At 45.8% G+C, this 14,297-nt stretch overlaps 1 protein-coding gene across 1 annotated transcript; it reads left to right on the top strand.

Annotated features, from left to right (window-relative positions):
• The first annotated feature begins 4,230 nt into the window (after positions 1-4,230).
• manf (mesencephalic astrocyte-derived neurotrophic factor) lies at positions 4,231-14,026 on the top strand. Its single transcript, XM_055647821.1, has 4 exons — positions 4,231-4,395; positions 10,593-10,720; positions 12,572-12,713; positions 13,753-14,026. The coding sequence occupies exons 1-4, from the start codon at positions 4,323-4,325 to the stop codon at positions 13,935-13,937; spliced, it is 528 nt and encodes a 175-aa protein (XP_055503796.1). The 5' UTR covers positions 4,231-4,322; the 3' UTR covers positions 13,938-14,026.
• Positions 14,027-14,297: the final 271 nt, after the last annotated feature.

Raw genomic sequence — 14,297 nt, 5'->3', positions numbered from 1 at the left:
CCTCGCCTACCTTGCGGCATGGGACAGTCCCGGTCCACATGCCGCCGGTCCTTCAGAACTGCTTATTTGTTTTTGTCCGCTGGGATTCGCACCGGTCCCCACTGCAGCGTGTCTACGAAAGTCCATTCCGGGAGTTGCGCCCTGTCGTCGCAACTTTCATCTTGGGCGTTGGGGGCCAGGAGAAGATAGTCTCCATCGCCCGGCTCACCGGGACGTCGACAGCTGGTGGTGGTGGTGCACCGCTGGCCGATCCGGTGGCTCCTGTTGTGCCTGTTCCCCACACTTATTTTGAAGAGTAGTCACCGTCTCAGATAATTTGTTTCAACTCTAGGAATTTTTCAGAATTTCGCGATCCTAAGTTTTCAGCCAACTTGTTTTGCAGCCTCTCGTGACAGACGACTATTACGCAGGTTTACATGTTTCTTGAAATGTTCAAACCAGCCATGGCTGCAGAAGATCTGTCGCCCATTTGGCATTAGAACATGGAACAGTACAGGACCAGAACAGACCCTTTGGGCTACAATGTCTGTGCTGAACATGATGTCAACTAATTTAATCTGCGTGCACATAATCCATACTTCTCCTTTCCCTGCATATCTATGTGCCTATCTGAAAGCTTCTTAAAAATCAGTATCTGAACTGAACTGAACTTTATTTATAGAGCACTTTAAAAACAACCACTGTTGCAACAAAGTGCTGTACATGACTAATCATAAACATAAAACAAAACAATAAAAACATTAAAAGACAGTAAAAATAATAAAAAAAACTATAATAGAAACACTAAAACAAGAGCAAAGTTTCATGCAGGGGCGAAGCCAAGGAATAGAAAAGGGTTTTAAGACTAGTTTTGAAAATGGACAGTGAAGGGGCCTGTCTAATGTGCAAAGGTAGATTGTTCCATAATGTCGGAGCAGCAACAGAGAAGGCTCTATCCCCTCTAAGCTTCCGCTTAGACCTCGGTACCTCCAGGAGCAGCTGATCAGCTGACCTGAGGCACCGAGCAGGAGCGTAGGGATGAAGCAGCTCAGAGAGGTAAGGCAGGGCGAGACCATTTAAAGATTTAAAAACAAATAAAAGAATCTTAAAATTAACTCTAAAGTACACAGGCAGCCAGTGGAGGGAGGCCAGAATAGGCGTTATGTGCTCCCTCTTACGTGTTCCAGTTAAAAGTCGAGCAGCAGCATTCTGAACCAACTGGAGACGTGCAAGGGAAGATTGGCTAACTCCAAAATAAAGTGCATTACAGTAATCCAGCCGAGACGTAATGAAGGCATGGATTACTGTTTCAAAATGCTGTCGTTCAAGAATGGGCTTCACCTTTGCCAGCTGCTTAAATGAAAGAAGCTAGACTTAACTACCGCGCCTATTTTGACGATCTAATTTAAAATCACTGTCCATCTTAAAACCCAAGTTTAAAACTATTGGCTTCACATACAGTGCCAAGGGACCCAGGTCAACAGGGGGAGGTTCACGGGAGCCATTGGGACCAAACACTATCACTTCTGATTTCTTTTCATTAAAATTTAAAAAGTTTAGGGCCATCCAGGATTTAATGTCATCAAGACATAACAGAAGTGGTTTGACTGAGAAAGCATCTTTCTTCTTCAGCGGCACATATATCTGACTATCATCAGCATAACAATGAAAAGAGATGCCATGCTTTCTAAGAATGGAACCCAGAGGAAGTATGTACAGTGAGAAAAGCAGGGGCCCTAAAATTGAACCCTGTGGAATCCCATATGACAGAGGAGCGGAGGAGGTATCACCACCTTTCACACTGCATTCCAGGCACCCACCTAACTTTGTATAAAAATCTTGCCCTACATGTCTCCTTTAAACTTTGCCCTTCATCTTAAACCAATGCACTCTAGTCTTTGACATTTCCTTGGGGGAAAAAAGTTCTGTTTATCCTGTCAACACCTCTCATAATTTTATATACTTCTATCAGTTCTCCCTTCAACCCTGGGAATCCAAGAAAGCAATCTTAGTCTGACCAACCTCTTCTTATCGCTAATACTTTATAATCCAGGCAGGATTTGGGTAAATCTCTTCTGCACCCTCTCCAAAGTCTCTGCATCTTTCCTTTAATGGAGCGACCAGGACAGTACGCATTACTCCATTGTCTGCTGGCCTACCATAACAACCGCACTTTGTCTTAGATCAGCGTCAAAAATTGGCATAAGCTTTTGATTCTGTTCTTCTAGCCACATATTTAACCTTTTTTTCCTGTTCTTTCCATTATAACATCTTTGTGCTTCCTAACATGTGATGCAATGTGAGGGGGATATTTTAGACATTAACCTTTATTTTGTTTGTTATTAAGAATGGTTTGTGAGACTTAATGAAAATCTGATGTCCATTATTTTCATCTCTACACATTAAATCCATCTTAGTATTAATGCTTGAGGAAGTAAAATTCTTGAAACAACTGGGACATTTTGAAACTATGTTGAAGGATGATATTAAATTCTAATGATCTCAATACAGTCAGAGCACTGTGGCCACAGAAAGTCAAAATGGTGTGGAATGAAATGCAAGATATTTTAATGGCAGAAATGGGACGCTTTTCATGATATGAAGAAAAAACTTGCAAAGTGAGGTCACATGCCCCAGTCAATGGCATTGTAGTAAAAATCTGTAAATTGAACTTTCATTTATATCCCATCATGCCTATTCTCTGTCTTGTCCATCAGACAGTTATCAATCCAGAAATCACACAAATGTCATTATTAATTTTATAATCATTAATAAGCCCTCTGCCCTTGCTGAGATCTCTGTACCGGCTACCTGCCTAACAGCTTGTAATCCCTGCCTATGGATCCAACAGCTTAATTATTATCCATTTACTGTCTGAGCTGAGTGGCTGTTGAGCTCAGTCCATGCTTGGCTGCTGGGCATCTCAAAGTCACCGATAATTGATAAGGCAGCTGGCAACACTAGCAGCCTAACTGACAGCTTGCAACCCTTACTGACGGATGGGGAGTTCATTCTTGTTGACCATCTGACAGCTTGCATTGTTGCTTGTTAATAGCTCGTAGCTTCTGCTGATTGACTGATGGATCACAGGCGGCGATGATGGACAGATTGTGGTCCTCATTGACAGAATGACTGGAATGCCTGCAAGCTGTCTGTCACACGGATTGACAGCTCTCAACTTCTGACCGACAACTTGCAACCTTTGTTGTCTGATACCCCTCATTTTTAAATAGCAACTTCCAACTTTGGCTGCTTAAACGACAATCCACAGGCACTCCCCACTGACTGACAACTCTCAGCTTGCAACCCTCGCTGACTGGCAGCTCATAGCTCTGTTTCCAGTCTCTGTTTACGTGTCTACGAGTTTGAAAGGTCTCGACCCGAAAAGTCACCCCTTCTCTCCAAAGATACTGCATGGCCCGCTGAGTTACTCCAGCTTTTTGTGTCTATATTCTCTGTTTACGTGAAGACCACGGGTACGCGCCTACCCTGAAGCTGGCGGTTACCATGGAAACCACGTCAATACTGAAGAGGCCAGCAGGTAAATGTTCAACACATCGCAGGAAAGTAGGAACAAGAAGAGTGAACTAGAGGTTGTGGAGACTCTGATTGTTCAGCGGGTCGGGCGGCGGGGGGAGGGAGGAGGAGGGAGCAGGGAGGAGGGGAGGAGGGGAGGGGGGAGGGGGGGAGGAGGGGGAGGAGGGGAGGAGGAGGAGGGGGGGAGGGGAGGGGGGGGGGGGGGGGGGGGAGAGGGGGGAGGGGGGGGGGAGGGGGGGGGGAGGGGGGGGGGGGGGGGGGGGGGGGGGGAGGAGGGGGGAGGGGGGGGGGGGGGGGGAGGAGGAGGGGGGGGGGGGGGGGGGGGGGGGGGGGGGGGGGGGAGGGGGGGGGGGGGGGGGGGGGGGGAGGAGGACAAACTCCTGTCGGGCAGCTTCACCATTCCTTGCGTCTCCTCTGATTTCTAAGATGTCCGCCCGCCGGAACTACCTTTCTTCGCCCCGCTGTGACGTCGATAGCAACCCAGTCGCGAAGAAAATGCGTCACTTCCAGGAAAGCCGGTGTATGGTGCCTATTGGGCGACTGCTCCACGGCCAATCAGGAAACGCCAACTATCCGCAAGGGGCCATCGCCAGGCACGTTGCCGTGACGTCGGCGGAGTGACAGGCGCTGCGACCTCTCAGTGACGGGGATGTGGAGGCGGGACAACGTTAGAGAGGGACGTGGACCAATGGGCGCCCGCGTCGTTGGGTTGCGCGGCGCGGCTGCGCTGCCGTGTGTTGCCGGTAGATCCCAAGGTGCTGCCCGACCCGACCCGACCAGTGGAAGAGTCGCACGGGCTGGTGAGGATGTGGCTGGTGGTCGTGGCTTTTGTCTTTCTCGTGGTGCCGTCCGAGGCGCTGAAAGAGGGTGAATGTGAAGGTAGGAGCCGGCCAAGCGTTATAGAGATGATTCCCGCGGGGGGCTATGAGTCCTGAGTGGGAGCAGAGAGGGCCGGCGACGTCCCACCCCCACCCGTTGCCCCTCAGTGACCTGTGTACCAACTGTGCACGCATCACCCTGCCCAGAGCGACCACGGCTTGATCTCGACCCGAAACATCACCCATTCCCTCTATCCTGAGATGCTGCCTGGCCAGCTGAGTTACTCCAACATTTTGTATCTATCTTCTACTTCCTTATCGGTTGTGTTTTATTGGTACCTGTAGGAACCATTATTTTCGCAGGATTTCTGCGCCATGTCTCGAAAGTCCCCACTCCTGATTTTACTCACTGATAATTATATACCTATTGTGTTAAATCTTTCTCCAGTAATCTCTAAAGTGAACGAATGTAGAAATTCCTATGTCTTGCTCTGATATATATCACGATATCACAACTAGGTCATAAGTGATAGGAGTAGAATTAGACCATTTGGCCCATCAAGTCTGCCATTCAATCATGGCTGATCTATCTCTCCCTCCTAACCCAATTCTCCTGCCTTCTCCCCATAACTGACACCTGTACTAATCAAAAATCTTTCAATCTCTGCCTTAAAATCTTCCACTGACGGCCTCTACAGCATTCTGTGGCAAAGAATTCCATAGATTAATCATAGTTATGATGCATCATAATTTTATTATATGAAGCTTTATATGATTTATAGTTTCAGATGGCTTTCAGTAAGATCCTGCAAAATAAGTTGATGAATAAGCTTCATTGAACTACAAAATTCTTAAAGGGATCAACAGATAAATGCAGGAACCTAGATCTAGGGGTCATAATCTTGAATAAGGGTTGATACAAAAGCACTGGAGGGTAAAATATATGGGGAAAGTATACGGTTAATGGCAGGGCCAACAGCAAAGATGTACTGATGGATTTTGGGGTGCACATCCATAACTATCAGAAGATAGCAAAACAAGTAGATTTGTATAATAGGCTATGGCATGTTTCTTTTTATTAATCGTGATGTTTAGTTACTTATCAGGAAGTCATGTTGCAACTTTATAAAACATTGGTATGGCTGCATTGGGAGATCAACCAGAGAACATGAGTTTAATATAATGGGAGAAAGATGTTATAGATATACAAGAGGCAATTTTTTCCACAAAGGGGTGATGGGTATATGGAAGGGCCTGCCAGAGGAGGTAGTTGAGACAGGTACTATACAACATTAAATGCTTTTGGACAGGTATGTAGATCGGAAGAGTTTGGAGAGATTTGGCTTAAAAACTGGTAGGTAGGCTAAAGTAGATTTGACATCTTGGTAAGAATGGGCAAGTTGTATCAAAGTGGCTGTTTCTGTGTTGTATAGCTCCATGACTCTTGTGTGCAGTTCTGGTTGCCCCATTACTGGAAGGATGTGGAAGGAAGGGGTACAGAAGAGGTTTAAAATTATGCTGTCTGGATTAAAGGGTGTTGGCCATCTGGATAAACTTGGATTGTCTTCTCTGGAGCATCGGAGGCTGTGGGGAAAGCCTGATTAAAGTTTATGAAATTGAGGCTCAGATAATATAGACAGTCAGGATTTTTCTCCAGGTGGAAATGTCCAAAACTAGCTTTAAGATTGTAGAGTGAAAGTTTAGAGGAGATGTGTGGCCCAAGTTTTTTTTTTTTTTTTTAGTGGTGGATGCCTGGTATGTGCTGTCAGGTGATGATGTCAGCAGGTGGAATAATGGCATTCAAGAGTCTTTTAGATGGGCAAGTGGATGTAGGGAATGGAGAGTTACACATCATGTGCAGGTAGGGGAGACTTGTTTAATTTAGCATCCTATTTGGCACAGATATTGTGTACTAGGGGGCCTGTTCCTGTGCGGTATAGTAATGTGAAGGGAAATTTCTTTACTCGGCAGGTGTTGAATTGTTGCAATTCTCTACTTTGAAGCTGTGATGGTTAAGCCATTTACTGCATTCGAAGCAGATCGGTAGATTTCTGGATATCAGTGAAACTTGGATAAGAATGGGGGAATAGATTTCCACATTTTCTTTATCAAACTGTCCCATCCAGACTAGGTTATTTATTCACTTTCCAGGGCTAGAAATTAACGGTTGCCCGGTTGCCACTGGCCACCTAAAATCCCGACGGGCAACCTAAAAGCCATGTCATTTTGCCCGGTTTGGACCTTCTTTCTGTCACTCTCCGTCTCCACCCACCATCCGTGTCTGGGCCGCCGGGTCTCCGCTCTGACTGCTCCTCATCCGCCGGTACGGCCGGCTGCCTTGCACATGCGCATTGCCACGGCCAGCACATCCTCGGCTGCCCTGCACATGCGCACTGTCACAGCCTGCTCATCCTCCCCCTGCACATGCGCACAAGCACAGCCAGCACATCATCGGCCACCCTGCACATGCACACTGGTCGGCGCCGGGTACTTTCTCCCTCCCTTTGCGATGTGGGAGATCTGGCCGCCATTGCTGTCAGGTCGCTGCCTCGCCGTGACTGCTGAAACCCAACACAGAATCACACCCCGGAGTTGGAGTAACTCCCTGGATTAACTCTTGATTCTTGATTTCCTGGTCCTCCAAAAATATTCCAAATTGAATTTAAACTGCAGATGGTGGAGGGTGGACTTTAGCAAAAAAGGGTTCTGAGGGAAAAAGAGCTACCTTAAATTTCCCACCACTGGCGTCCAAACCAGGGCATCAGAGATGTCCTCATTCTTTAGGGAGCGGGGGTTTCCCTCTTCCACTATAGATGAGGCTCTCACCAGGGTCTCTTTTATACCCCGTAACTCTGCTCTCACTCCCCCATTCCCCCACCCGTAATAAGGGCAGAGTTCCCCTTGTCGTCACCTTCTACCCTACCAACCGTCGCATACAACAGATAATCCTCCGATATTTTCACCACCTCCAATGGGATCCCACCACTGGCCACATCTTCCCATCTCCTCCCCTTTCGGCTTTCCGCAGAGACCGCTTCCTCCGTAACTCCCTGGTCAATACGTCCCTTCACACCCAAACCACCTTGCAACCCTTGACCTACCTACACTTGTTGCTTTACATCCCCCCCCCCCCCCCCCCCCCCTTGACTCCATCCAAGGACCCAAGCAGTCTTTCCAGGTGCGGCAGAGGTTCACCTGCACCTCCTCCAACCTCATCTATTGCATCCGCTGCTCTTGGTGTCAGCTGCTCTACATCAGTGTGACCAAGCGTAGGCCTGGCGATCGCTTCGCCCAACACCTCCGCTCGGTTTGCAATAACCAACCTGATCTCCCGGTGGCTCAGTACTTCAACTCCTCCTCCCTTTCCGAATCTGACCATTCTGTCCTGGGCGTACTCCATGGCCAGAGTGAGGCCCACTGTAAATTGGAGGAGCAGCACCTCAAATTTAGCTTGTATGAACATAGCGGTATGAACGTTGACTTCTCCAATTTCAGGTAGTCTCTGCTTTCTCCTTCTTTCCCCTCCCCTTCCCAGCTCTCCCACAGCCCTGTCTCAGCCTCTTCCTTTCTTCTTCCTGCCCCCCCAACTCCCACATCAGTCTGAAGAAGGGTCTCAACCCGATACGTCACCTATTTCCTTCGCTCCATAGATTGTGCCTCACCCGCTGAGTTTCTCCAGCATTTTTGTCTACCTTAAATGTAGTTGGGTAACTATGGTAGGGTGAAGACTATTGCATGCTTTATTTGTGCGGGGGAACTCCATGGAGCAGCCAGCATCTCTGGATAGAAGAAATTGGGTGACATTTCGGGTAGAGATCCATCTTTAGCCTCCCTCGGGTTTTAGTGTTTTTAGTTTAATTTAAAGATACAGCGCGGAAACAAGCCCTTCAGCCCACTGAGTCCACGCCGGTGTGTGTAGGAACGAACTGCAGATGCTGGTTTAAACCGAAGATGGACAAAGGCTGTGGTAACTCAACAGGTCAGACAGAATCACTGGCCAAAAGGAAAATATTACGTTTTGGGTTGGGTCTGAAAAAAGTTCCTTCACATCTTTGGAATGTGGAAGGAAACGAGCACCAGGATAAACCCCGTGCGATCAAAGGGAAAAGGAGCAAATTCCATATGGACAGCACCTATATTCAGGATCAATTCTGGGCCTCTGGCACTTTTAGGCAGCAACTTTAAGGCCAATATACTGCCCCATAGTCTTGAACTGAATTAAAACATACAGTAGCTGTAAAGGGGGACAGCTTAGAGATTTAAGACTGAAAATGGATAGGTTTTTTTTAGCAACCAAATTTATCAACATATAATCTCTTGTGTGTTGTAAAACAAAATATAGTGGCACAGCTAGTAGACTTGCTACCTCACACACCAGAGATCTGTGTTCGATCCTGTCCTCGGGCACTCCCACATCCCAAAGACGCATTGACTTTGTAGGTTAACTTGTCTCTGAAAAATTGCCCCTAATGTGTTGGGAGTGGGTGAGGAAAGTGGGATAACAGAACTTGTGTGAATGGGTGTGGTAGACAGAAAAGCTGGAGAAAATCAGCGGGTGAGACAGCATCTATGGAGCGAAGGAATAGGCAACGTTTCGGGTCGAAACCCTTCTTCAGACTGATGTCGATTTGGGGGGGGGGGGGGGGGAAAAAGAAAGGCAGAGGCGATGGGAGGGGAAGGAGGGAGAAAGCAAGGACTACCTGAAATTGGAGAAGCCAATGTTCATACCGCTGGGGTGTAAACTACCCAAGCAAAATATGAGGTGCTGTTCCTCCAATTTGCGGTGGGCCTCACTCTGGCCATGAGGAGGCCCAGGACAGATAGGTCGGATTAGGAATGGGAGGGGGAGTTGAAATGCTGAGCCCCCTGGAGATCAGGTTGATTATTGAGAACTGAGTGTTGTGCGAAGCGATCGCCAATCCTGCACTTGGTCTCACTGAGATTGATCATACTACGCACTTCGTCCGAGCACATTATCACACGCGTCATGCAAGCTGTCTTAAATGACCATCTAAACTGTCATTTGGCAGCCAAAAAAGCTGCCCAGGTTGCCCGGCTGGCATCAGAGAAAAAAAGTTGAGTGAGAGCCCTGCTTTCTAACGCTAGCCTTGCTCATTCTTCCTGTCAATTCTGTTGCCACCTGGCGTATACCATTGTTGAAGTTCAGAAGCAGAATCTTGGCAAGAACAATATAAAATAATTTAGTAGCTTAGTCATGTTGCAGAGTAGCTCCTATGTTCCTATTCCTATACTTGCCTGAGTATAAGAAGGGATCCATCGTTGAGCTCCTTATTCACTTTCCTTAGTCAAAATCAACCTGCAGGATCTCTGCTCTCGGTGTACCTATTGTTGATACTGCTATGGTTCACAATATTTACCTGTTCTCTCATTCCCCCTCTGGAATCATTGCAGCTACTCGGTGATATTCTTAACCTTTACACGGGGAGGCAACAGACTATCCAGGAACCACTGACCTATTGCCTAGTTGATCCTTCTCTGTACAGCTGAGCAAGTTGTGATGATTTGGACTTGGCTCTGTTCAAGCTATACCTCACTCGATTCTTCTCCAGCTGATGTCACTCTGAGCTAGAGCCAAGACCATAGTACTCCAAGTTGTACAGGGTCATGGAATTCCTTCATGGCACTGGATGTGCTACTCGTGATGCTGAGCAGTGCAGCCGTACCTCTATTAGATTAACTTGAAGATATAATTTATTAATGTTAAATATCTTATGCTTTTACTTGTTTTTAAATCTCCAAATTATATTAAGTTGGATTCTGTTTCCCATGCTGGATGTGACAAATTAAAGTTCCAAATAATTTATATTATTGCATATAATTGTGTAAAATCACTGCATAAAGGCACCTGCCACCTTGCCTTATTTGTTCCTCTGTGAGATCCCAGTATCACTTGATGGCTGATTTTTCTATGCTCTCGGGTGGTATGGGTGGAAATAATTTGGTTCTATAGCAAGGCCATCAGCAAATGTGAAACGTGGGACAAAAGCGATGCTGAAAAATGCATATGGCATGACGATTCTAGTGGGCTAGCCACAATGATAGGATGACAGGAGGAGGTCCAGAGAACCATGGGACTACCAATGCTACGAGAAGATTGCTCCTGCTCCATGGAGGCTTTAAAAAAACAAAACGAGAAACTCAGCATGTTGGGCAGTAACTATGGGGTGAAATGGGCATGTGAAATTTAACTTCAGGACCCTTCCACGGAATGATTCAAAGATTTTGTTTCTCTTACAGTGTGTGTGACATTCTTGGATCGCTTTTACAAATCACTAGTTGAGCAAAATGAAAAGCTCATTCCTGATGTGATAGAGGAACATCTTATCAAGGCGTGCAAAGATGTCAAGGGCAAAGAAAACAGATTTGTAAGTGGTTGCTAACCTGTATTTCCAGTATCCCAACTTGCCTGCATGAGGCAGCTTAATCTTTTTGTAACTTGGAGTCAAAGCCAGACAGCACGGAGACGGCCCTTTGGCCCAACTTGTCCATGCTGAACAAGATGCCCATCTGTGCCAGTCCAACCTGCCTGTGTTTGGCCCTTATCCCTATAAACTGTTCCTATCCAAATGTCTTTCAAATTCAATCCTGCCTAAGCCCTTGACACTGGACAGTCCCAGTATGACATTGGGGAAGTTCAAATCTCCTACTTTAACAATCCTATTAGACTTGCAACTGCATGTTATCTCTTGGCATATATGTTCTTCTAGTTGCTGTTGACTATTTGGGGGGCCTAGAGTATACCCTCAACAAGGTGATGATACCCTTTTTATTTCTAAGATCCACCCATATTTCCTTGCTGGACAAACCATCAGTAAAGTTGGATTACTGCCGTGACGTTCTCCTTGAGCAATAAAGCAACATTTCATCCTGTTACTCCACCTCTATCCTGCCTATAGCACCTGCACCATGGAACATTAAGCTGCAGTGTTGTCCCTCGGCCACATTCGCGTAATGGCTACAACGTCCCATGCCTTGAGTTTATCTAACTTGCCCTTTGGGCCTCTTGCATTAAAATAAACCCAATTGAATCTTGAGTCCTTCCCTGCTTCCTGCTGCGCCTTGCCTGTAGAGTCCACTGATATTTCTTTCCTCTATATCAGCCTCTCACCTTCCTCAGTCCTGCATTGAATTTCCCTCCCCCTAATAATCTATTTTAAACTCACCCAAGTATGACCAGCAACCTGGCAGGATGTTGGCTGCCTTCCAGTTCGGCTACAACCCATCTCTCTTGTACAGGTCACCTCGGAAGAGGCCCAAATGGTCTAAGAATCTGAACCCATTCCTCCTGCACAACTCATCTGCCATGCAATCATTTGTCCTGTCGTCTTTTTCCTATCCTCACTGGCACGTGGCACTGAGAATGATCTGGAGATCACTTCCCTTGAGGTGCTACTTTTTAACTTTTTACCTGGCTCCCTATATTCACCAAGAATGTATCCCCTTTCCCACGTGTCATTTGTGTCAACTTGCACAATGACTTCTGGCTGTTCGCCCTCCCATTGAGAATGTTGTGCAGCCTCTCAGACATCCTGCCGCCAGGGAGGCAGCATACCTGGAGTCTCACTTGTAATTCCTACCTATGAAGCTCCTAATTCTCCCGGACGATCCTGAGGTAATCCATCCGCAGCTCATTTCCTAACATGGTCTCTACACTTCTCACAGATGTACTCATCATCAACAATCTCACACATGAAACTGCAGCCCTCACCATTCCCGCTTGTCATTGCTGAAGCTTTTTGAGCCAAAACCTCACGCTTGCCCTCAGCACAGCACTTATCTCAACAGTCACTCCCCCAAAATAGCTGCTCCCATTAGGTCACTCTGCTTCACCTTTCCTATTTATTGCTGCTCCCTCAGTCAATTCAGCCGCTACCTTTTGAATTCTCTTGCTGCTGCTCTGACACGGAAATACTTGAAGAGTTGTTTCAGAATTTGAATATTTCACTTAAATATATTACTGAATGTTCAACGTGTTTATTTTAGCAGTGGATGTCATTGGCCCCAAAAGTACTTGTAATGGACTGATTAAGTCCAGTGATGCTTCAATGATTTGGATAATGTTGTGGGTTTATTTAGGAGTAACTGTTCACAAATTATGGTCAGTGTTGAGAGTCCATATCCCAGATGACCCCACAGCCATGTCAGGAAGTACAGCTATTGGAGATCAAAGCAGTTTGTAAAGGAAGAATAATATAAAGCCATCTCTTTGTTTTCAGTGCTATTACCTTGGAGCAACAATTGATGCGGCCACCAGAATGGTTAGAGAAGTTTCCAAACCAATGAGCAATCACGTGCCAATCAACAAAATATGTGAAAAACTGAAAAAGCTAGACCCTCAAATTTGTGATCTGAAATATGGTAAGGATTGGCGTTGGAGAGGGGATGGGATGTGTCACTGGGCATTTGTGTTACGCATAATTTGGTGTTATTCTCCTAAATTTAGAAGATTTTAAGGGGAGATCTCATTAATAAAATGTTTTGTGGTTTGAAAATCTGGGATTGATAAGATAAATGTTTCCATGGAATGCAGTGTTGAGATGCAGATTCAGCTACCTCTGATGGTTGTATTTGCTAGTGTTTGATATTGGTTTCCCCTGGCGCTCGGGTTTCCTCCCACTTCCCAAAGTTGTGCTATTGAGTGAATTGGCTGCTGTAAATTGCTCCTGATTTATGTGAGTGGCAAGAGAATTGGGAGAGCTGACGGAAGTATGAGTGAATAAGTTACTGGGAAGTAAGTGAGGGCTGGACGACTATCAGTTTAAACATAAGTTCACCAATGCATATGTCCAGTGAAGCAGTGTGACAGCATTAATTCAAGACAAAAAAATTATACATAAGTTATAAACTAAAAAGAAAGAAAACTGCAAAAAAAGATGGTCCAAAAAAACATGTCCATAGTAGTACAAGAAGTGGTTTATAGAGTTCCATTGTCAAGGTAAGGTTAGAATTGTGTAGATAGGCTCAAGAACCTGATCATTGTAAGAAAGTAGCTGTTGCTGAACCTGTTGGTGTGTGACTTCAGGCTTCTGTACCTGCTTGCCTGATAGTAGTAAGTTGGCATGGCCAGAAGGTGGGGCTCCTTGATTATGCTGATGCTGCTGCCTAGAGGTAGCGTGTCATGTAGATGTACTCGATGTAGGGAAGAGCTGCACCTGTTGTGGATAGGGCGGTCTGCAAGCCTATTTGAATTTGTCTTTCTCAGTACGATCTCTTTGATTGTCAGTAAAGTCAGCGAGCTGCTTGCTGATCTAAGGATCCAACCCACTTTTGCTTTGGTGGTAATACCAACCTAAATCACACGGTCTGGTCTGTGGTGTTCTTCCTGAAATTTGAGTGCATGTTATAGACAACGAAGATAATGACACTGACCATGTTTCCGGTCTTTCTCAATTGACAGACAAGCAGGTAGATCTGAGCACTGTGGATTTGAAGAAACTACGGGTCAAGGAACTGAAGAAAATCCTGGACGAGTGGGGCGAGTCTTGTAAAGGCTGTGCAGAAAAATCGGACTTCATCCAGAAGATCACTGACCTGATGCCGAAGTATGCTCCTCATGCTGCCAAATCACGGAGCGAACTCTAGTGAAGTCATCGCCACCATCTCATAATTGTATATTTTCATTGGTTTTTCACTTTTTTGTATTTATTAATAAAAAAGGAACTTTAATGCCATGATTTGTTATAAAATAGACTGATTCTTGGGACGTGCTGGTTGTATAGCTTGAATTTTCTGGGAGGGTGTTGGGGAAAGTTAAGATGTTGAAGCACTTAAAAGTTGCCCAAAGCTTGATGTTCACTGATTTTGAGTGGTTTAATGAAGGTCGTGCCAGATTTATTTTTTTGAGGGGGCAGCTTTAAGAGGATGTGGGAAAACTTAAAAGATTTCCCAAAATTGATGTTCTCTGGCTTTTTATTTTAAATAGGTTCATCAAAATGGTTTGCC

This window comes from Leucoraja erinacea, chromosome 16 (genome assembly GCF_028641065.1).
Source record: "Leucoraja erinacea ecotype New England chromosome 16, Leri_hhj_1, whole genome shotgun sequence".
NCBI lineage: Eukaryota > Metazoa > Chordata > Chondrichthyes > Rajiformes > Rajidae > Leucoraja > Leucoraja erinaceus.
The sequence above is the reverse complement of the archived record's forward strand: the minus strand, read 5'-3'. Positions and strand labels throughout refer to the sequence as shown.